Source organism: Rhamphochromis longiceps, linkage group LG13 (assembly GCF_057381845.1).
Source record: "Rhamphochromis longiceps isolate RC_006_pf linkage group LG13, R_longiceps_female_GT1.1, whole genome shotgun sequence".
In the NCBI taxonomy this organism is placed as follows: domain Eukaryota; kingdom Metazoa; phylum Chordata; class Actinopteri; order Cichliformes; family Cichlidae; genus Rhamphochromis; species Rhamphochromis longiceps.
In genome coordinates this window covers 16481680-16502573 of record NC_140569.1, presented here as the reverse complement: position 1 = coordinate 16502573, position 20894 = coordinate 16481680, and the positions used below count along the sequence as shown (strand labels likewise).

At 43.8% G+C, this 20894-nt stretch overlaps 1 protein-coding gene across 5 annotated transcripts in view; it reads left to right on the top strand.

The window, feature by feature from the left end:
* The window catches only part of zmiz1a (zinc finger, MIZ-type containing 1a), a 111289-nt gene extending 90999 nt beyond the window's left edge, over positions 1-20290 (top strand). For 4 of the 5 annotated variants that reach the window (XM_085428005.1, XM_085428004.1, XM_085428007.1 and 1 more), the window contains 18 exons: positions 8660-8795; positions 10688-10802; positions 10929-11149; positions 11244-11445; positions 11550-11831; positions 11938-12114; positions 12277-12345; positions 12489-12654; positions 12795-12936; positions 13894-14104; positions 14288-14393; positions 14520-14680; positions 14789-14856; positions 14939-15007; positions 15092-15369; positions 15733-15908; positions 16372-16659; positions 17113-20290. In XM_085428005.1, coding sequence (XP_085284131.1) covers positions 8660-8795; positions 10688-10802; positions 10929-11149; positions 11244-11445; positions 11550-11831; positions 11938-12114; positions 12277-12345; positions 12489-12654; positions 12795-12936; positions 13894-14104; positions 14288-14393; positions 14520-14680; positions 14789-14856; positions 14939-15007; positions 15092-15369; positions 15733-15908; positions 16372-16659; positions 17113-17220 — 2975 coding nt within the window. In that variant the 3' untranslated portion in view covers positions 17221-20290. The remainder of the gene's footprint in view (positions 1-8659; positions 8796-10687; positions 10803-10928; positions 11150-11243; positions 11446-11549; positions 11832-11937; positions 12115-12276; positions 12346-12488; positions 12655-12794; positions 12937-13893; positions 14105-14287; positions 14394-14519; positions 14681-14788; positions 14857-14938; positions 15008-15091; positions 15370-15732; positions 15909-16371; positions 16660-17112) is intronic. The other variant, XM_085428008.1, reaches the window with a different exon arrangement.
* Positions 20291-20894: the final 604 nt, after the last annotated feature.

Here is a 20894-nt window from a genome sequence, read left to right as displayed (position 1 = left end):
GTGTAGAGTGTAGTCATGGAAGGACAATGCAGTTGGATGAGTGCACAGAAAGGCCTGGTTTAGTTTTTCTTTTTTTCTTTCAGTCTTTCAGTGATGCTGAAAAGTGTTTAATGTCCGCCGTGTTGTCAGCTGTGCGTCTTTTAAAGGGTAACAGAATTTGAATGAGCAAAGGGCAGCCAGGCAATAAAAACACGAGGGCGCTGCAGGGGATTCAATCAGTGTTTAATCTAACCTTAAAACTGACAAGTTAATTAGCAAATGGCTCTTGTAAACAATATCGTAACCATTCACTGACCGGAGGTTAAAATAAAAAAGAAAGAAATATACATATTTCTATTATGGCACAATATGACTTCCAGCTAGCGGTAGTGGCGCTGCAGCACTTCCTGTTAGCCTGAGCAGGGTGTAAACCACTGAAACCGTCTGCATCCTCAACCTCGCAGCCACATGCAGCCGCTCTCCCCCTCTAGCCTTCCTCCTTTCTCTCTGACTCCAGCGCTTTGTTTGTATCACTTACTCCACACACTTTGGTGAACCCCAGTGAGTGCACTCTGAGTACTTCCCATCAGGCTGTTTAGTGACTCATTCCTGACATTTGAACTGGATGTGTGTGTGTGTGTGTGTGTGTGTGTGTGTGTGTGTGTGTGTGTGTGTGTGTGTGTGTGTGTGTGTGTGTGTGGCCTACTTTGTTTTTGCAGTTTGTTTTGCCTTTTTTTTTTCTTTTCTGTGAATCATTACCATGCCTTACATGTGTCACTCCACCCACCACGAGCAAGTGTGGCCCGAGCGAAACAGCGTTCGATTTATGACTGGAGAATCTGAGCAAGGGATTTCTGGCAGGACAAGCCGATGCCGGGTATTGATGTGATCAGTGGGGGAGGAGCAATAGGGCAGGACAGCAGGAAGTGTTTCAGGAAACAGTGAAATTCTCCATTCTTGGCGTTGACTTCCCCCATCTAGTCGAGGTGTGCTGATGGCCTCTCATGGCCGCTCCTCGTGAAATCGCTGTTTACTGATTCATGTGCAAAAAACAAAAAACCCAGCTTCCGTAGCTGGAATTTCATCACTTTTTAATCATTGTCTTAGATTATGAAAGAGCAGCCGCGGGAAATCTCAGAATTTCTGATTGTGTTTTTCACCCTAATGATTTCATTGAAGCAACAACAGTGTGAGATGAAAGACTCATTGTGGAAGTTGAGACAAGTAGCGTGTCTAGTTATAATTAAGCATGTGATATTTGCTCGTTCCCTCCAGTGGTGGCGAGCTGCACGTGGCTGATAAGAGCAGTTCATTCACAGCTTGCTCCTCTCTGATGTTCTTTCGAGCTATTCGAGGTGCTTTACTGTTTAAGCACATCTTCCCTGACGCCAAGAGACCGAATGTGTTTGTTTGCTCACCAGCACAGACCGCAGATTTCATATTTACTTTAGCTGCTTTTCTGTCCTTGTATGCGAGCATGCTTGTTTCCAGATTCCTTTGAGTGCAACAGTGCATTTTGTTTTATTGTGGATTGTGGCTGTGTGATCACGGACGGATGCTGGTGACATCCCGCCCCCCACGGCTGAGAAGTTTATGGAGGACATGCTCTGTTGCATCTGATGCAAGTCACCTGATTTTCATACTCCCAGTTATAGCAAATGTACCCAAAGCAAGCATGAAGATTTCCCCGCACGAAAGATTTAAGGGAAGCAAAACGAGTCCGCAACTATTTAAGTTGCATGTCCCTGTAAACCAACTATTTTAAGGTTTTGGACTTTTGGTTGGTTAAACAAGCAGTAAATAATCTGTAGATTAACCAAAACGTATATTTTGATTTTACTGAACGAGCATTTTAGGATGCATATGTGTTATATACAAAGGATTGGCTTGGCTTTTGTAGTTTAATATATTATATATGGCACACATAATGAAAATATCTATTGCATCAGAGCGACCATTTAAATCTGCAATAAATACTATGGCAGGAAATGTGAATCTTTGCAGGGAGTCTCAGTCAAGCTCAGCTTACCTGCAAATGGATACATTAAAAACATAATAAAGAGTGTTTTTGGTGGCAGCACGGAGATCCTCCAGCACTTTCAACCTTCTGCTCAGATCTAGCCGTCATACTGCATTATGTTTGGTGTTTATTCTGATTCTCATAACTCTGCCACATTTAAAAATGTGTAATTTGAACCCCACAGAAACCAGCACCTGCAGGAGATGTCAGAGTGATTCAGGTAGAGCTACCCTCCCTTTTGGGCTGCAGCATCTCTTTTGGCTTGTGACCCACACACACACATCCAGGGGAGGAGGGGATCTGCCTACTCCCTCCATCTCCACCTGTCCTCTTGTCTAGCATCCTTCCATCCATCCTCCACCCCCCCCTCTGTCCTCATATCTGGTGTACAGCCAGAGGTTGAGGATGGAAGTCTTCCCGATAAGGAAGTCGCTTTGCTTTTCAGTTCAAATTAACAAAAAGCAATAATCAAGTCTTTTTGAAAAATCCAAACAAAACGAGGCACTTTCAAGCTAGAAGATCTGGAACACTGTGATTCGTGTGAACGTTAAACTAAAGGCTTGGTTTTGGTCGACTGTGATTTTTTGACATAGAGCTTTCTCTCTGCAGGGCATGTTTGAGTTGTTCTGCCTCCAAGCTGTTGAGACTAAAGCCCATTTGATATGCTCTTCTCTTGGAAGAAGTTGGCTTAACAGAGAGGGGGCAGGAAGGGGGATATCATTGACTGCTTAAATGGCTTCCATTACACTTCGGCAAAAAGCATGATTTTTTTTTTCCACAGGATTTTATATCCCCTCCATATTTGTATTTTGCATAATATTTTGTACCCACACAGCATAATTCTACCTGCCAGTGTTTTACAGACCTCTGCTTTTGATATCTATTATAAATTGCTTCTTTTTTTTCTTTTTTATCATCCCACACATTGTCTCAGAAGGCTTCTTTGTCTAGTGCCGCAGTGTTCATGCTCAGAAAGTGTAATTTTTCATGTAGTATTTTCTTTTTGTGTGTGTGTGTTTTGTTATCAACAAAAACTACAGTAGAGCTGCATGTTCGGTGTTACATGTCTCTATCAAAGCGTGCCGCGACTTGTGACAGAGGCTTTTTTTCTTTTTTTGTGTGGTAATTTTAGGATCAGGCTTGATGTGAGAGTGTACAGTATGAGGGATGTGCATTCCTGCTGAAGATTAAACTGATTAAATCCTCCACAATTAGGACAATGCTTTTGCTGAATGTGGCTCAAACGTGTTTGAGCTTTTGTGCAAACCAACCTCATTAAGCTATTTAACCGAGTTTATACTTTGCAGTTGCTTCTTCTGTCAGAATCGTACAAAGAGGAGTACGAGCAGCAAGAAATCTCTACCTGTTTCTACTTCATAAAACTCCTTCAGCCGTTCTTTGTGTTGCCATCCAAACTAATGAGGCTCAGAAAGTCTTATGTAACATCTCCTTTTTAGCAGCTTTCTTGAAAGCAGCTAACCCTTAAATATGTATGCATAAAACAGCCAAGCCCTCCAGCTGCTACGTGATACTGTGTCAGTAATAGATATTCCATATCAGTATCATGGTATCACAGTGCAGTCATGGCTGTAACTGCAGTCTTAAGAGGAAACAGGTGCACTTCTCTTGCACTGAATTTCAGTTGCCATGCAAGCTTTAAAAAAAAGAAAAGGGAAAGGGCTGACACTCCGGAGCACTCTTCTCATACAGGCTTTGAAAACTCAACAGTACTTTCTTTTAGTCGCAGTTCACAGTATTTAGACATCAGCTCTTTTCTTTTGCTTACCACATTTGTACTGTTTTAATTCCATTTTGGAAACATGGCTGCCATAATATACTTTTGATAATGCACCTCAGCTGATGCTGTCTTTACGTTCTTCTGCTGAAAATGAACCCTCCCCCCCCCGTGGTGGGGCAGTTTTACCCAGCTTCTTTTCTTAATGTTTGCGTATTGATCATATATAAAGCGACTTCACATCTAAAGTCATTTTTATAAAATGTGTGACATGCCAGTGCTTTCCCCCCGCCAAAATGGCCTGTCTGTTTTGTTTTTTAATTTACTTTTATTTATACACACTATAATTACGGTGAATTAAATGCGTGGTGAACTCTGTTCCTCTTTTAATGCAGATGTCACCCTCTGAAATAGTCGTTTGAGTGGGTGGAAGTTCACTTTACCTCTGCACTTGGCATGCTCAGACACAGGGCTGCTTCGCTGTGTTCACTCTTTAAATCTTTAACCACACAATAGTACACTTAGTACAGTGATTTAGGGCCACAGCACAGCAGCACTCTTTTGCTGTTGCCTTCAGCATCTTTGCTGAAAGTTGAATACCTTGCGCTTATACGTGGCAGAGCACCGGCTTCATATTTCAGAACAGGTCAGGTGTTTATCAACAAAGTGGGGTCGCTGTCTTGCGGCTAACTCAATTATATTAGGGCGGATACATTTAAAGTATTAGCAATCTGTCAGGATTTCTAAGGGAAATGATATGCTCAGTAGCAGAAGGCTTTTACCGCACACGCAGATGCTTACACACACACAGCACTGCCAGAGTTCATAGTAATTAGCATTTGGGTTTCCTTGTAAAAAGGACTTGTACATACACTCTGTCATTAGTTAATGGGCCTTGCAGCCTGTTACCAGGGCTTATTCTCCCTCCCTTCTGCTCCCAGAGGGGCTGAGGTGAGGTGAGAATGAGCCAGGGCTTCTGCTATCAGTCAGCCATATAGCATTAAATACAGCTTGAGTGAGGAGGACCCATATGTCTCTGGCCATTATTCAATTAAAAGTCCCAGCTTCTAAGAAACGGAGATGGTTGGAACGGGTTCACGAGAGCTTCAGCTTATGTCCGGCTTTCCCTGCAGAGCAGTCTATGTGCTCAGGAGGAGGCTCTGTTTAAGGCTGGAGAATCCACTGAAACTTGTTAGAACAGAATAGTAGCTTCAGATGAGCCCCAGAGGCTTGAATGTCACCGTTGTCTACAGATATTAGTCAGGCAGATCAGTAACTGTGGTTTTAGTCATGTATTACGAAGAAGCGCTTGACTCTGTCAGCTTTTTGAATGCTTTTTAGAAAGTCTCAGATGGTGAGATTAGCTTAGATAAACTCATTTGCTGAATATCTGTGGGCTCACCAGCTGCAAGTCAAGGACAAGGAGATTCTCTATTAAATGCTTTCGAAAGAATTTGATGATGGAACTATTTAAAAGCACAGCACGGCGTAACTGAGAGCTGACTCTTCGTTGCAGGTAAAAACAGCAGTTTATGATGTTATTGTTGTGAAAGATTGTCAGACTGATGCGTCGAGAAAGTAGTTTCAGGAACACTTTCTCCATCAGCTACAATCTCTATACTTTTTTACCCAACTGTAAATTGTCAGCACATTATCAAGTAGCCCTGACAGTGTAGCTATTCAGCAGAAATAGGATAATCTCACCGTTTAAAGCTAGATGTAGCCACTGTGAGTAACCCGTTGTTTAGTGGATGAGTGTTGTGAAGCCTTTAGGTTACCAAGTGGTTTGTTTGGTTTTTTGTGGGGTAGGGGGTTGGAGCCAGAAGTGGGCATGCTTGGGTTATATATTGTAAACTCATTCTAGCTTTTTTAAATGACCCACTAGCTTTTCACCTGTGACTATGCTGATTTGTCTGCAGATAATTTACGTTACAGTGCACCGGCTACACGTGCAGCTTAAAGATGTACAGCAGGAATGATCACTTGATCGTCGGGTGGAAAGAGTAACTGTGAACTGTGTCAAGACCCACCTGACTCCAGACTTTTCATGAATGGTGACATTTATATAGGAATAAGGACCAAAACACTTTAAATGTCAGGCTGGTACAGAAACGTAAATACGTTTAATTGTGCTGTAAAATTTGGGCTTTTTATGATGTTTTTTGAGCCTCAAGTGGCCATTTGTGGAACTGCAGTTTCAGACTTAGATTATACCATTATGTAAAAGAAGGAAGGGGGGCATCAGTTGGGAAGACAGCGAGGGTAGTCGTACAGACCGGGTACAAATTTTCGTGTTCCCTTAGATGATTTTTTTGTGGAACACCACGTCAATTTGGAGCAGACCAACATAACCTGAGGTAGCGATCCAAGATGGCAGCACTGAACATAAACAGTACTAAAACTGTAGACTTTGAACCTGTTTTGCCACTGTTGTGTATTTGTAACTCACTAAATGTGACTGATTGGGCTTTATCCACGAATGTGTTTTTTAAGAGCATAAAAATAAGTATTATGCCGTGTTGCTAGTGATACCTGAATGGCTCTAAGTTGGTAAGAACCAAAATAAATTTTCCCTCACTGTATCTGGAACGCGCTAACTCGGGAGTGACGCAACTCCAAGATATCTGGAACACAGCAACAGAGAGACAGGGAGCCGGATTTAAACGCAAGGAAAAAGTGAAGTAACGACGCATTTCGAGGATATTGTAGACTGCAGGCCTTAAGCCCCATGTGTATGTTCTCCCATAGCAGTATTGAATTCACAAAATTAAGACCTGTGTCAAAATGATGCATTAAAAAAAGTTTCCCAGCACACAAAATATGTATAATTAATAAATTGGGCTAAAATAGAAGGCTCCGATTGAAGAGCCATTTGGGAGCCATAAGAGCCAGCTCTTCTAAGGGAACCGAGCCAGAAGACCTCCCATCACTCTTAAAAGTACCATTTCCCAAAGCTGAACTATCTCAGTAATCTTGCTGGTTTCAGGATTCTCTCATTCTTAAGTAAAGTTGCAATCATGTTAAAGTTACCAGAGAATAGAAACATGGCATTCTTTAATATTAGAAACAAAAGACGGAAGAGAGTGAGAAAGGCTTTAAAGAAGAATCTTTAAGTAGCTGACCTTAACTTGTCTCAACCAGCCAGCTGTTAGCACCTTCAGAACAAACTGAAGGCTTTAGTTTCATCTTTCTATTCATTCAACGGGAATGAATAGAAAGATGAAATAAAGAGAGGTGTAATGAGACGGAGACCTTGTCTTTATATTCTTCTGTTTTTGTTGGCTGGGTTGTCTGCACGCTTGACATCTGCACCTCATGTTCTCCATTAGCGAAGTCAACAAAACAACTTAATGGATAGTAGTAGAGACAGATGCCATCAGAATGCTATTTAAATTTGTATGAGGACCGAGGGCGTGCGGGGCTCTGTAAAGAGGAGGGCCGTAAAGAGGTAAAGCGAGAGGAGTATGGCGGGCGAGTTGTGGGTGTGTGATAGTGTTGGCAGAGGTTTTAACACAGGGGGCTGTGAGGTGAAAACAAGGTCATGTACACTGTACTAAGCTCGCTAAATATGCACGACGCCCAGAGCAGACCCTCACTCTATTATGAATGACATCTGGCCTTGGCAGCTTGTTAGATTCAGTAGCTCATAACCACGCTGATGTGATAAGTCGCCATTGCTCTCTTTTGTCCTCTGCCTGTCTCTCCCTGCCTCAAAGCAACTCCCATCACTCGAGCTTGGAGTTTTAGGTCTAAATGGTGGGTTGCCTGTTGAAGAGACAGTCCCTCTGTGTGGAGGTGGTGATTTAGTGGGGAGATAAGCTCTCCGTAATGGCAGGGTGGAATAATTCCTCTTTAACTAGGAGGCTTGGCTCTCTCCACCCTGCAGAGGAAAATGTAACCGCTCCTCTCCTTTATTTTTTCCCTTCTCTCCTTTCTTTGTTGTTCCTATCACTCCTCGTCATTTTCGAGTGACTTCAGAAATAATCACTTGTCATGTCATGTTTTTAATTTCCTTTCATTTAGATCATTTAGACATAGTGTAAATCTTAATGCAGTGCCAATTTCAGTGTCATGGACTTTGTAACACCCCCTCCGCCCCAAACCTAGTAACAGCACCTTCTAAAAGCTGCTGTATCTGGCTCTACAAGGCTATAAATAGCATCTTAAACTATTTAATAAAATGATGAACACGGTAACCTTTCTTTTGTTAGGCTGATGTTTGTCAAGGCAACTTTCAAATAACCCATCGATTAAAAAAAAAAAGAAGACAACTTGATTGGCATTGGGGAAAAAACACAACAAAATCAAATAAAATTGGCACATCATTGGAACAAGAACAAAAAATCCCAACTCTTATCTTCATGAAGGCGGGATGAGAAGGCTGTCTGATTAGTCCTTAGAGACATGAGAGGACAACGAGGCAAAGAATAAAGTGGTGCTGATGAATGAAGGAAGTGGAGGACTGAAGATGTTACTGTTTCTTACTTTCTACACGGCTCTTATCTGTAACCCCAATCACTCACTGGTGTCTGCCTCTCACGCTCCATTTCAGCTTTTTCCTCACAGTGGCAGAGAAAACTGGGAGGTTCTTTGTGCTGTACATAGATCTCAGTTTATATTTGACTCTGCAGGTTGATATGACGTGTAAGGCAGCTGTTGTGGAAACTACACAGAGCGATTGATAATGGAAGTGTTGCATTAGGCTGCCCCCTGGAGGCTTTAGCAGTAACATCAAGCTGCAACCGTTAGACACCTGTAATTGTGTTTATTGAAGGAAAACTTTAAAACTCTGTTATAAGCGACATTCTGTGTGATCATTTGCAACCATAGAGCCATAAACATGCGTCTGATAATACATAAGTACCCAGTGCAGACCAGTTGTGCACACGAGGAATCATGAACCTGTCATTGTGCTCTCCTTGCAGCCCTGCTGTCGTCGTGGTGCGAGGAGCTGGGTCGCCTCCTCCTTCTGCGTCACCAGAAGAACAGACAGAACGAACCGCAGGGGAAAGTCCCCATGCAGCCCGGCATGAACAGCATGAAGCCCGGCCTCACGCACAGGTGAGATACATGCCCTGTCAGATTACAAAGCCTGCTGCAGTTGGCTCTCAGTAAAGTCACATTTTCAATAAAGTGTGTGGTGGGAGGAAACTGCATCTGAATAACCAGTGTACAATATATTGCCAGCTTCCCATGCATGTGAACTTGAGACATCCCATTCTAAGTCCATAGGGTTTAATATTATGTCGGCCCAGCCTCTGCAGCTATAACAGCTCCAACTCTTCTAGGAAGGCTTTCCACAAGGTTTAGGAGTGCTTATGGGAATTTTTCACCATTCTGAGATCACACACTGATAATGGACGATGAGGCCTGGATAACAGTCTCCACTCTAATTCATCCCGAAGGTGATCTGTCAGGTTGAAGTTAGGACTCTGTGCAGACCAGTCAAGTTCTTCCATACCAAACTGTTTCCACAAAGTCCAAAATGTTAAAGCATTAAGAGTTTCTTTTACTGGAAGTAAGGCGCTGAGGCCAACTGCTGAAAAACAGCCCCACACTATAAACCCCCTGCACCAAACTTTACATTGGGTACAGTGCAGTCAGACAAGAAGCATTCTCCTGGCAACCGCCAAACCCAGACTCACCCATCGGATTGCCAGATGGAGAAGTGTGATTCGTCAGTCCAGGCAATACGTCTCCACTGCTCTCGAGTCCAGTGGCGGCACGCTTTACATCACTGCATCTGACACTTTGCACTGAGCTTGTGATTTAAGGCTTGGATGCAGCTGTTTGGCCGTGGAAGCCCATTCCATGAAGTTTGCCACACACTGTGAAGGCCGCAGGAAGTTTTGAGGTCTGTAACGACTGACTGCAGAAAGTTGGCGACCTCTGTGCACTGTGCGCCTCAGCACCTGCTGACCCCACTCTCTGATTTTACGTGGCCTACAACCTCATGGTTGAGTTGTTGTCGTTCCCAATCACTTCCACTTTGTTATAACAGCTGACTGATATTTAGCAGTACAGGGGGCGTCCTATCACAGTACCAGCTTGGAGTTCCTGAGAGCAACATGTTCTTTCACAGATCATTGTAGAAACAGTCTGCATTCTTAGGTGCTTAAATTTATACACCGTAGTCATGGAAGTGATTGGAACACGTGAGTTCAATGAATTGGATGGGTGAGTGAATACTTTTGGCAATATAGTGTTTATAAGGCATCAGAGGAAGTCATTAAAGAAATTAAGGTTCACATCTAACATTCAGGCCTCATGAGGGTTTCCACTGATTGGAGAAAAGCCAGAAAAATTTGTGGAAGTGAAGTGATGTGAAGTGCAAGGGCAAACCTAGAGGGAAGACAGATGTGAGGTAATGCTTTTAGAGAACAGCATGTGCTCGGACCTCTCTCAAAAAAACAAAAAGAGAAGGGGGAAAAAAAGCCTGGAGTTAGCCAAGAGTCCTGCTTGCTTCTGCTGAAGATCTTGGGATAATGTGTATTTATGAGGAAATATTGAACATGTCGTCCATTCTGAGAGCTAACCTCTCAGGGAAAACAGGGTGCCTTCCAAGAGCAGCAGTTCCCTCCCACACTGCTGGCCACTTGCCTCTCCCCTCATGGAGACTTAGCTTGTTTATCATGTGTAACAGAATCTCGTATTTTACTCTATTTGTTTTAAATCTGAACGCTAAACATTCCAGATGTGTACTACCTATCCTTATCCGAAGAACTTAGATGTTTACCGGTGCATGCGGACAGACGAGTCCTTATCGGCACATTTGGAAATTTTGACTCATCTTACTTGTGCAATCATTAGCAGATTTCCTGGCTTGAAATGTGGTGTGAAACTCAACGCCAGACATTTAAATTGAATGAACATTTCGGCTTAAGAAACCCTAGAGTTACTCAGAACTTTAAGTGACATCAGGCACATTGTTTGTGTTTTGATCTGTTTTCCAGTGATGGCTCATTTCCCTATGACTCTGTCCCCTGGCAACAAAACGCCAACCAGCCCCCTGGGTCATTGTCCGTGGTTACAACAGTGTGGGGCGTTACCAACACATCACAGAGTCAGGTATGTCCATGCATGAAAAGCACCCACTCTGTAATTATATGAGTTCAGCAAACAGTTTTAAGACAGGTTTATTGCACAAACCTAGCAGATAGTTTCACTTCCTCTTTGATTCTTTGTTAAATATAGGTGCTAGGCAACCCAATGGCAAACAGCAATAACCCCATGAATCCTGGGGGTAACCCAGTGGGATCGGGCATGTCTGGCAATGCAGCAGGGCTCAATTCACCCCAGTTCAATGCGCAGCAGCAACAATTCCCAAATAAAGGCGGTTCCAGCCAATCATACATGCAGCAGAGCATGTACGGCAGGCCCGGCTACCCCGGTGGTCCTGGAGGATACAGTGGGAGGTGAGAAACAGGATACCAGTCTTCTTTTTTATTCTTTAAGACAGCAGCTCCGGTTTTAAAAGAGTGGTTAAAACATAAATCATGTGTTCATCAGTTACTCTGGAGGCCCGAATGCACCACCAGGAGGTATGGGAATGGCCTCCCACACACGTCCTCCTGGTGACTTCACCCAGCCAGCTGCTGCAGCTGCAGCTGCTGCTGTTGCTGCCGCTGCTGCTACCGCGACAGCCACTGCAACAGCCACTGTAGCGGCGCTGCAGGAAACCCAGAATAAAGACATGAACCAGTATGGACAGGTACAGTACACATCTGCTATGAGGCAAACAGTTTGATGGAGGAAGATGTTAGGTAACTACCTGCTGCAAAATGTAGCCATTAATTATTCGGTTGTTTTCTCCAGATGTGTCCATCGTTCCAGATGGGCCATGCTCCAGCCTACAATAGCCAGTTTATGAATCAGCCAGGCCCACGAGGTCCCCCTGGGGGAATGAATCCATCCAGCATGGGATCTGCCATGAACAACCCCAATATGAGCGGGCCTCCAATGGGTATAAACCAGGCGAGAACCCCAGGCATGACGCCTTTTGGAGCTCACAGCCAGAGGATGCCTCAGCAAGGTTATCCCGGTGGACCTCGACAGGGCATACCCATGCAGGGGATAAAGAGGCCATATCCTGGGGATGTGAGTGGAAATATCAGACATGAATATTCTTCTTGTTGTAGCACCTGAGACATGTATATATATATATAATGTCTTTTCTTCTTTTTTTTTAACTTTCTTCTTGAAGGGAAGCTATGGAGGTCAGCAGTATGGGCCAAACAGTCAGTTCCAACAGCAGGGGCAGTATCCCTCATCAAATGCCTCCAGACCATTGCCCTCTCCTAACTACCCCAGCCAGAGGATGCCGGGGCAACAGGGCCAAGGGCAGTACCCGCCTGGCATGCCCATGAGCCAGTACTACAAGGTTTGTTAGTCCATCATTTATGCATACTCAGGGTCAGAAGGGGGGCAAAGGAAGCGAATTATTCAGAAGATCAGGACGTTTGAACCCTTGTCACCTAAACTATAGTGCATCCCTGGCACTAAAGGGAACTGTATCAATTCCTTTTTGCTTTTCCTTATTCAGCAGGAGCCCTTCAACGGTCAGAGCACCAACTTCTCTGGAGGCGGATACTCTTACGGCCAAGGCAGTGGGGTATGTTTTTCCTTCGTACCCATGTAAAAGTGCAATTTCAGTTTTAGCAGGTGAAGACATTGGTGCCAGATTTGAGCCTTTCATGTCTGTGAAATGACTTTAACAGATCTTTTGATTATTGCACTTCCCCCACCTTTCTTTAGCCCCCCAGGCCTGGTAACTACCCACACTCTCCAGTCCCCGGAAACCCCACACCTCCCATGACCCCGGGAAGTAGTATTCCGCCGTATCTGTCGCCAAACCAGGATGTGAAGCCCCCGTTTCCAGCCGACATGAAACCAAATATGACAGCGCTTCCGCCCCCTCCAAGTAAGTACCCAAGCAGACCTGAAACGAGTCGTTCACATGACTCATTTGTCTGTTTTTGTCCTTTTTATCCTTTTATCTCACCTCCTGACATTTACATTCTGAGATTAAAAGCCATCCTCTCCCGTTTTCCTCGTCTGCAGCTATCCCCAACGAGGAACTACGTCTGACGTTCCCAGTCAGGGACGGAGTGGTGCTGGAACCGTTCCGCTTGGAGCACAACCTGGCTGTCAGCAACCACGTCTTCCACCTTCGACCGTCCGTCCACCAGACCCTCATGTGGAGGTAAAAACCTTGTAGTTTCGTATTTGTTGTTACTAGTGCAGCATGTGCACAGCAAGCTCTAAAATGGATGTGTGGTGAAAGTTGCTACATTGTGGGTGCTGTTATTTTAGGCTGTTGTTATAGCGCCACATGAATGTGACAGACATGAGATACTAAATCACATACTAAATCACGTGTTACTGCAGAGTTTATTAATAGTGAGAATCTTGATTTGTCGTAAGCTAGCACAGTGTTGCCTACATACAATCCGCTTCATTTCTTTGTATTTGACATCGAAGGAGGCAGATTTCTTTTTTTTTCTTTGCAAGGTTTTTGCCTTCATCAGATAATGTAATAGTGAAGAGTACACAGGAAAGGAGGGAGAGCGAGGGCCTTGGGTCAGAATCAAACCCGAGTTGTTGCATTCAGCCTTGCGACATCTCCTCACCCCCTGAGCTAAACTGGCACCCGTGTTTTTTATAAAGTGGTCTTAAGCAATAGTTCTCCAGGATTTCTGGAGATCTTTCAAAGTTTTTATTTGGACACTGCCTGCTTTTCCAGTCATTTTCAGTTCTTTCCTCATAGCTGCCAAAAACAAACAACCATGAGCCAAAAACCTGGCATATGTCTTCAGGGTGTGCAGTATGTCCTTAAAAAATAGAGTAAATTGGACACGTGGAGGGCAAAAGATGAGGTTACAGGTCTTAAAAAACAGGCAAAATCCAAAATCTGGCATCTGACCCTTCACTTGATCCATCTGCTATTCATGAAGCATCATCAGAAATGGTCTCAGTGGATGGGTGTCTGTCAATAAGTCATCCTAAGGAAGGGAAACAAGAAAAAAACCAAAGATTGACTTTCAAACTCATTAGAATTGGTTAACCTCTGATGCCTGATGTATTGTACAGACTGTGCGGCTGTCGTTTTGTTTTTCCCAGTTTTTTCCACTAACTGTTATTCCTCTGGTTACCCTCGAAGGTCTGACCTCGAGCTGCAGTTTAAGTGCTACCATCATGAAGACAGGCAAATGAACACCAACTGGCCTGCTTCCGTCCAGGTCAGCGTCAACGCCACGCCTCTCACCATCGAGAGGGGAGACAACAAAACCTCCCACAAACCCCTGCACCTGAAGCACGTTTGCCAACCCGGGAGGAACACCATCCAAATTACGGTCACCGCATGCTGTTGTGTGAGTATTCGCATTCTCAGAGCACCGACTAGCAGCTTTGATATGTAGCGGCTTCATTCATTAGTTCAGACAAGCTGGAGTGATTTACACACACGTGATTTCAATTTGCATTGTCTGGAGTATGAATGAGATTCAGCTGTCTGTACTAATTCTGCTTGTGTTCATGGCTTCTTTTCTTTGCAGTCCCACCTGTTTGTGCTTCAGCTGGTCCACAGGCCATCTGTGCGATCCGTCCTCCAGGGGCTCCTGAAGAAGAGACTCCTCCCTGCAGAACACTGCATCACCAAGAGTACGGCTCCTTTGCATAGTTAATGTTCAATAATACATCCGAATTCAGTGAACTCAACCCTGTTTCTCTTTATCGTTCTTTAAGCACATCTATGACTGCTCCCTCTGTGACACTTTATATTTTCAGTTAAGAGAAACTTCAGCAGCGTTGCGGCCTCGGCGGGCAACACTACTCTTAACGGGGAAGACGGCGTGGAGCAGACGGCCATTAAAGTGTCTTTGAAATGTCCCATCACGTTCAGACGCATCCAGCTACCTGCGAGGGGGCACGACTGCAAGCATGTTCAGGTTTGCGTGCATTTAAGTGGAAATAATGTTAATGGAAATGCGTGCCTGGTGTTGCAGTGAACGGAAGAATATTATCCTAATGAGGATTTGTGATGTTTCTGTCTGCAGTGCTTTGATCTGGAGTCCTACTTGCAGCTCAACTGTGAGAGGGGGACATGGAGGTGTCCTGTGTGCAAGTAAGGAGGCTTGTGTAAAAATACGTTTAGGGAATCCATCCAGTAGCTTATGTGTTGTTTTTATTCTGGTTTTTTTTTATAGTAAAACTGCATTATTAGAAGGTCTGGAGGTGGATCAGTACATGTGGGGAATCCTGAATGCCATCCAAAAGTAAGTTCACTCTGTTTAGCCTGTTTTTACACGCACAAATTGTTTAGACGTGAAGCCAACATGATTTGTTTTCTCCTCCAATAGTTCAGAGTTTGAGGAGGTAACTATAGACCCCACATGTAGCTGGCGACCTGTCCCCATCAAGTCTGAGCTACACATCAAAGAAGACCCCGACGCACCGCTGGCCAAGCGCTTTAAAACAATGAGCCCGAGTCAGATGACCATGCCTAATGTGATGGAAATGATCGCACAGCTAGGGCCAGGCCCCGGCCCAGGATCTGGGCCCGGACCTGGGCCGAGTCCATACCCACCACACCCCGGTCAACATGTTAGTGGCAACGGGGGAGATTACCCGGGAGCAGGTAATGAAAAGCAGGCAGCGTCCTGCAGTGTAGAATAATAACAGGAGAGTCATCTCATTTATCGGAAGAATGAGCCGTTGTGCATTTTGCAGCAGGATCTATTGATGTGTCTCTAGTGCATTAAACAAAGAAACAGCCCCAAGGAGAGTTTTATGCTGAAACTGTGTTTTAAAAAATGTTCCTGCTCTGATAAATGTTTCTCATCAGTAAAAAAAAAAGTAGAATGGGTATATCCTGTTATGTAACTGCTTTGATAAAGGTACATTTTATTTGCAACATCAGGGATTCCTCATCAAATGAGTGAGCGGGACCAAACTGCAGTTAGCCCCTTCAAAAGATGTGTTTTATCTTCTCTCCTTGTAGGCAACAGCTACCACACCCAGGGGAATTTCGACTTCCCTCACGGGAACCCCTCCGGAGGTGGAGGGGGTCCCCCTATGAATGACTTCATCCATGGACCTCAGCTATCCCATCCTCCGGACGGGCCTGGTGGTCTCCTCCCACAGGATAAGCCCCTCAGCCACAGCATGAATGATCCAGTGAGTACATCTGACTTTGGCTGCTCATGGTTTATGGGAATAAAGTTGCACATTAAGCTTTTCATATATTTGGGCTTTTTTTAATGCGATGCTAAGTTAGTCATGTTTGCTGCTTAGTCTGAGGAAGAAACTCTCTAGAGAATCTGTGCCGTACTGAACACCTGTATTTCTTATCTGACCAAGGTGCAGCCTGTGCCTCTAGCCAGCATGTGTGCTCAGTCATGCTCACATGTTCATGTCACCGTATAATGTTGCAGCTGTACATGTCTGCTGATCGCAGCTTCCATTTAGAAAGCCTGTTCCATATTATTCACGCTGGAACTCATTTCGCTCCCCCCCTTCCTTCCCCCCTTAACACTCTCTCCTTCCCTCTCTGTGTGTCTCTCTCGCTTTATCCTCCTCCTTTTTTCCCCTCCCGTCTCTCCTTCACTGTCGCTCTTTGTTTGCCCTCTCGCACTTGCAGATGTCCCATTCCGATCAGTCCCATAACTCCATGCAGCAGCAGCAGAGCTTGCATGCGTCTCCCCACCCCGGCGGCCAAACAGGGCCGCCTTTACATCACAGTGTCCAGTCAGGGCAGCCCTTGCATCACAGTGGCCAATCATCGCACCCGCCTCGCCAGTCGCAGCCTCAGCCGCAGCCTCAGCATCCCGGGCAGAACAGTCATCCTCACAGCGATCTGAACTTTAACCCCTCCTCAGATGGGCAGATGGGTCAGGGAGCCCAGGATATGCCCGAACCCTCCCTGGATGTAAGTGTGTCTGCTTTGGGTGCCGTAAGCTAACTGTTGACCTGTTGTCTGCCGCAGCTGCTCTCATCTCTCTGCTGTTTTCTGTTAACATTTGACTCTCGGCGGTAGCTGTTTATGTGCACGCTAGCATCAACTTTATTGATTGACGAATTTTATTGAATTTTATTTTTTCTTTTATTTGTATTCTTTCACTTATTGTTGCATGTGTGTTGTTGCTGCCTGTGTTTGAGTATGGTAATTTCTGTAACTGTGAGACATCTGCTGCTGCCTATCTTGGCCAGGTCTCCCTTGAAAAAGAGGTTTTTAATCTCAGTGGGATCTTCCTGGTTAAATAAAGGTTAATAAATAAAATCAACACTTCATATGAAGTCACTAGAAAAGGTAAATTTGCCTTCCTTGAAAAAAAGAACAAAAGAAATCATGTTTTTGTTTTTTTCTGCCTTTCGTGCACAGTTGCTTCCCGAACTGGCGAATCCAGAAGAGCTGCTCTCGTACCTGGACCCCCCCGACCTTCCCACCAACAGCAACGACGACCTCCTCTCCCTTTTTGAGAACAACTAGCACCTTCGCCTTGCCCACGAGCCCCTCGTTCACCCCCGTGGGAGTCGTGACGTGTCGGACCACCCCGTCCACAGACGCCTGACCGACCTCCTGTTAACACTTCAAATCAGCTTTCTTATGCACTTACACACAAACGGAGAATGTGCGGCACAGGAGCACAGCTGGGGGGGGGGGGGCACCTGTTTGGGAACTCCTAGGGAGAGAGCAGGAGAGCCTCTCGTCCCCCACACTTCCTTCTTTCGCTTGTGCAAAGATTCAACACACCAGTTCCACCACCTCTGACTCAAAACACGCCATTTACAGCCATGTCGGTGGGCACTAAAGTGACTTCATATATACATATATATATATATATGTGTGTGTGTGTGTATATATGTATACATATACATATATATATATATTAAATATTTGTGACTTTTTTTCAACTGAAAAACTGTGCAGCTATAATCATTATATGTAATCAACACAGAGGAGACAGGAGCCGTTGTGGGCTCCAGGAAAAGTGTTGTAGCTTTGTTGTTTATATAAATATCTATAATTTTCATTTTAAAAAAAAAAGGACGAGAGTCGGCGGCAAAGACATTGTCTTGTAAGAGTGTTTTTACCCTTGAAATGTGTTCTTCCAAAACTTTGGCGTATGCCATGCCCTTTGACCTTGCCACCCCCCCACCTCCCTAGACTTCTGAATGTGTGTGTGTGTGTGTGTGTGTGTGTGTGTGTGTGTGTGTGTGTGTGTGTGTGTGTGTGTCTGTGTGTGCGTGAGGTGGTTAAATAACTGGAACTCATCAGAATCAGTGCACTGAGAGGACAAACTCAATCGTCCTTGAGTGTCAGCGGAGGAGGCGAGTGCACATAGTGTGAAATGTGGTGTGTGTGTGTGTGCCCGACTGCGAGTGTGTTTCCGCGTCCTCTTTCGTTTGCCTGCGAGCGTACGTGGAAAACAGCGGGAGAGAGAAAGTTTGAGACAGAAGAGGAGGGGGGAGGGAGGGGACAATCTAGCTTAAAGAGCTGTCTCAGCACCTGTGTATTTATTGTGACGTTTCACTTCTCATCGAATTCAGCACAGTTTCCATCACAAGTGCATGTGTGCCAACGGCTCCTGTTGTCTTTTGTCCAGCCTAGATGTGCTTGATCAAATCATTATCTTTCTAGTCTTTATATTTATTATTTTATTGTAAATTCATCGGGGGGTTTTTGTTCTTTGTCAGCGTCTTTGTGTTTTCTTCGTTCAACCTCCTGCTCCCTTTCCCTTTATTGACACGAATCAGTCACCGCAGCTGTCCTGTGCTTTTTGTAAGGGGTTGAGTCTGGATATTACTGTGTGTTGGTGTAACAGCAGGATTTCAGCATCCCACAGACATCCACAGAAGTTTTTAAAATCACTGTTTTATAAAAAAAAAATCAAACACACACACAGAAAAAAAATCTGTATGACTGTACTGATCTTTTGTTGTTTTATTACTGTTTGGGAAGGGGAAGAAAAAAAACAACTTGCATGACCCGACAGTGTTTCCAGAGCTGTTGTATATACCCTTTGTGAATACATTGTGAATGTACAGTACTGTACCTAACTATTACTGGCATCTACATGGTACTGCGTGTCTGTCGGTGACAACTCACACACATTAAATACACACAGTCCCCAATAAACAGTCCAACATTGTAAGGAATTGATTTAAATGCACTCTCACTGGCTTTGTATTAAGTACCTGTGTATTGTGTACAGTTTTTTCCATTACTCTGTGACTTTGAATCAGCGGGAAGAAACATATAAAAGGTTGTTAATGCAGCTCTGGGGTCCAAATTTCTCCAAAACGTATTTGTTCAATATTATTGGATCCTCATCTTCTTTATTTAAGGTGAGAATGTGCAAAAAAAAAAAAAGTCCTCTGGATGGTTTTGAGGTGTGATACTGAGCTTTTCATAGCCATCGATCTGTGTGTTTCCATCACTTTTGTTTTGCATTTTAAGTTATTTTTGTCCAGTGTTTGTATGAGAGTAAAATTTGGTTTACATCAGTTTATGCAGTAAAGACAATGAATATGAAGTAAACTGTATGTCATTGGTAAAAAAAAAAAAAAAGTCGCCCATATTTAGGCTTTATGATCCTTTTTCAAGAACCGCATTTTGGCTTCAAGAGTAATCACATGGCCTGCATACAACACAGCTGAAAGAGTCAAATGTTGTTTTGTGTTTGTTTATATGTTTGTTAAAGACAATGCACTGCCGCATTGGGATGTTTTATTTCCCTACACAGTGTGTAATTATGACTGTAACCTTTCACAAAAATCGAGTAATTTTCGCGACACACTTTGTACTAGTTGAGGATTTAAAGGAGAAGACGATTAATATTGTAAAATGAAATTCGGGAAAGACCCCCAGTAAGTTTTGGGGGACGGGTTTGGGATATAAGGGATATTTGTACATAATGTAAATGACAAATAGAGACACGTTAACAGAAATGTATTCATTTTCTCCAGTGGGAGTGTGCATAGTGTATTTAGAATTTGTAAAGCTTGCATCCTCCTGTCAGACATTGAATTGGGAAAATGAGTCTGTGTTTGATTATGTCTGTGCAGACCTCTCTAACCATGCCTGTTCATTTATGTAAGATACTTTATGAACCCCTTCGACAAGGGGTTCAAGAAAAAGAAAAGACGTTTTTCCTCTTGTGTAATATGAAAATTCTGTGTATTTCGTTATTACCTGTGTACTTTATAAAGGTGCTACGAAATTATTCCGACCTTTTGAGGTATAATTGGGACTCGGGAGACATCGAGCTTCGAGAAGGCTCTCGAGGGTTGTTTCCAAAATTTACAGTTTGTAAAACATTTTGTCAAATTTATAATTTTTATGCAATTTGGCAAAACTTATGCTATAAAGGTACAATCTGAAGTGATTGGCACAAGTGGCAGTTGTCTATTTGGTTTTGTACATTCTATGTACAATCATTTCATATTCTAAACTGGTCAGAAGAACATTGTGATTTTTAGTCTTGCAAATCTGTATGTAGTTAGATGATGTGACATCCTAATATTTATCTAATAAATATGTATTCAGATGAAACACAGTTGGCAGCCTTCTGTGTATTTTGGGCTCGACTTGTCCAACATGTTCCATGGAACAATAAAAAAATTCAGTTCACTTGTATTTACATGTAGTGCAAAAATCACAGAGCAGTCGCCTCAAAATGCTTTTAACACAAAGAAACCTCTGGCGGAACAACCACAGGGAGGGGCAGTCATGTGACGCAATGAGTTGGAGTTAATTAGAGGAAGACAGGACAAACTGGAAGACAGTCAGAGATCACTAATATCTAGTAACTAAATGCAAAGTGGTGTGTAAGCACATAGTGAGTCATGGAAAGCCCTCGGCAGCTAGGCCTATTATAACATAACATAATAAAACATAATTAAGAGAAGATTCAGGGTTACCTGATCCAGCCCGAACATTGAAATGCAGACCACAAAGTCGAAATCATTCACCGTCTCACAGCTCACTTCCTCAGCTGAACGCTCCACTGATACACATGGACACATCCAGTTGGTAAACTCCATACATTTAAGCTTCTTTAGCCTGTTTACAAGTTGCTATGCACAGCATGCGCCTTTACAACCCACGTCCAGCTCAACTCTGACCTTCATGCTTTGTTAGTGATAGTGTGATGCTACTGT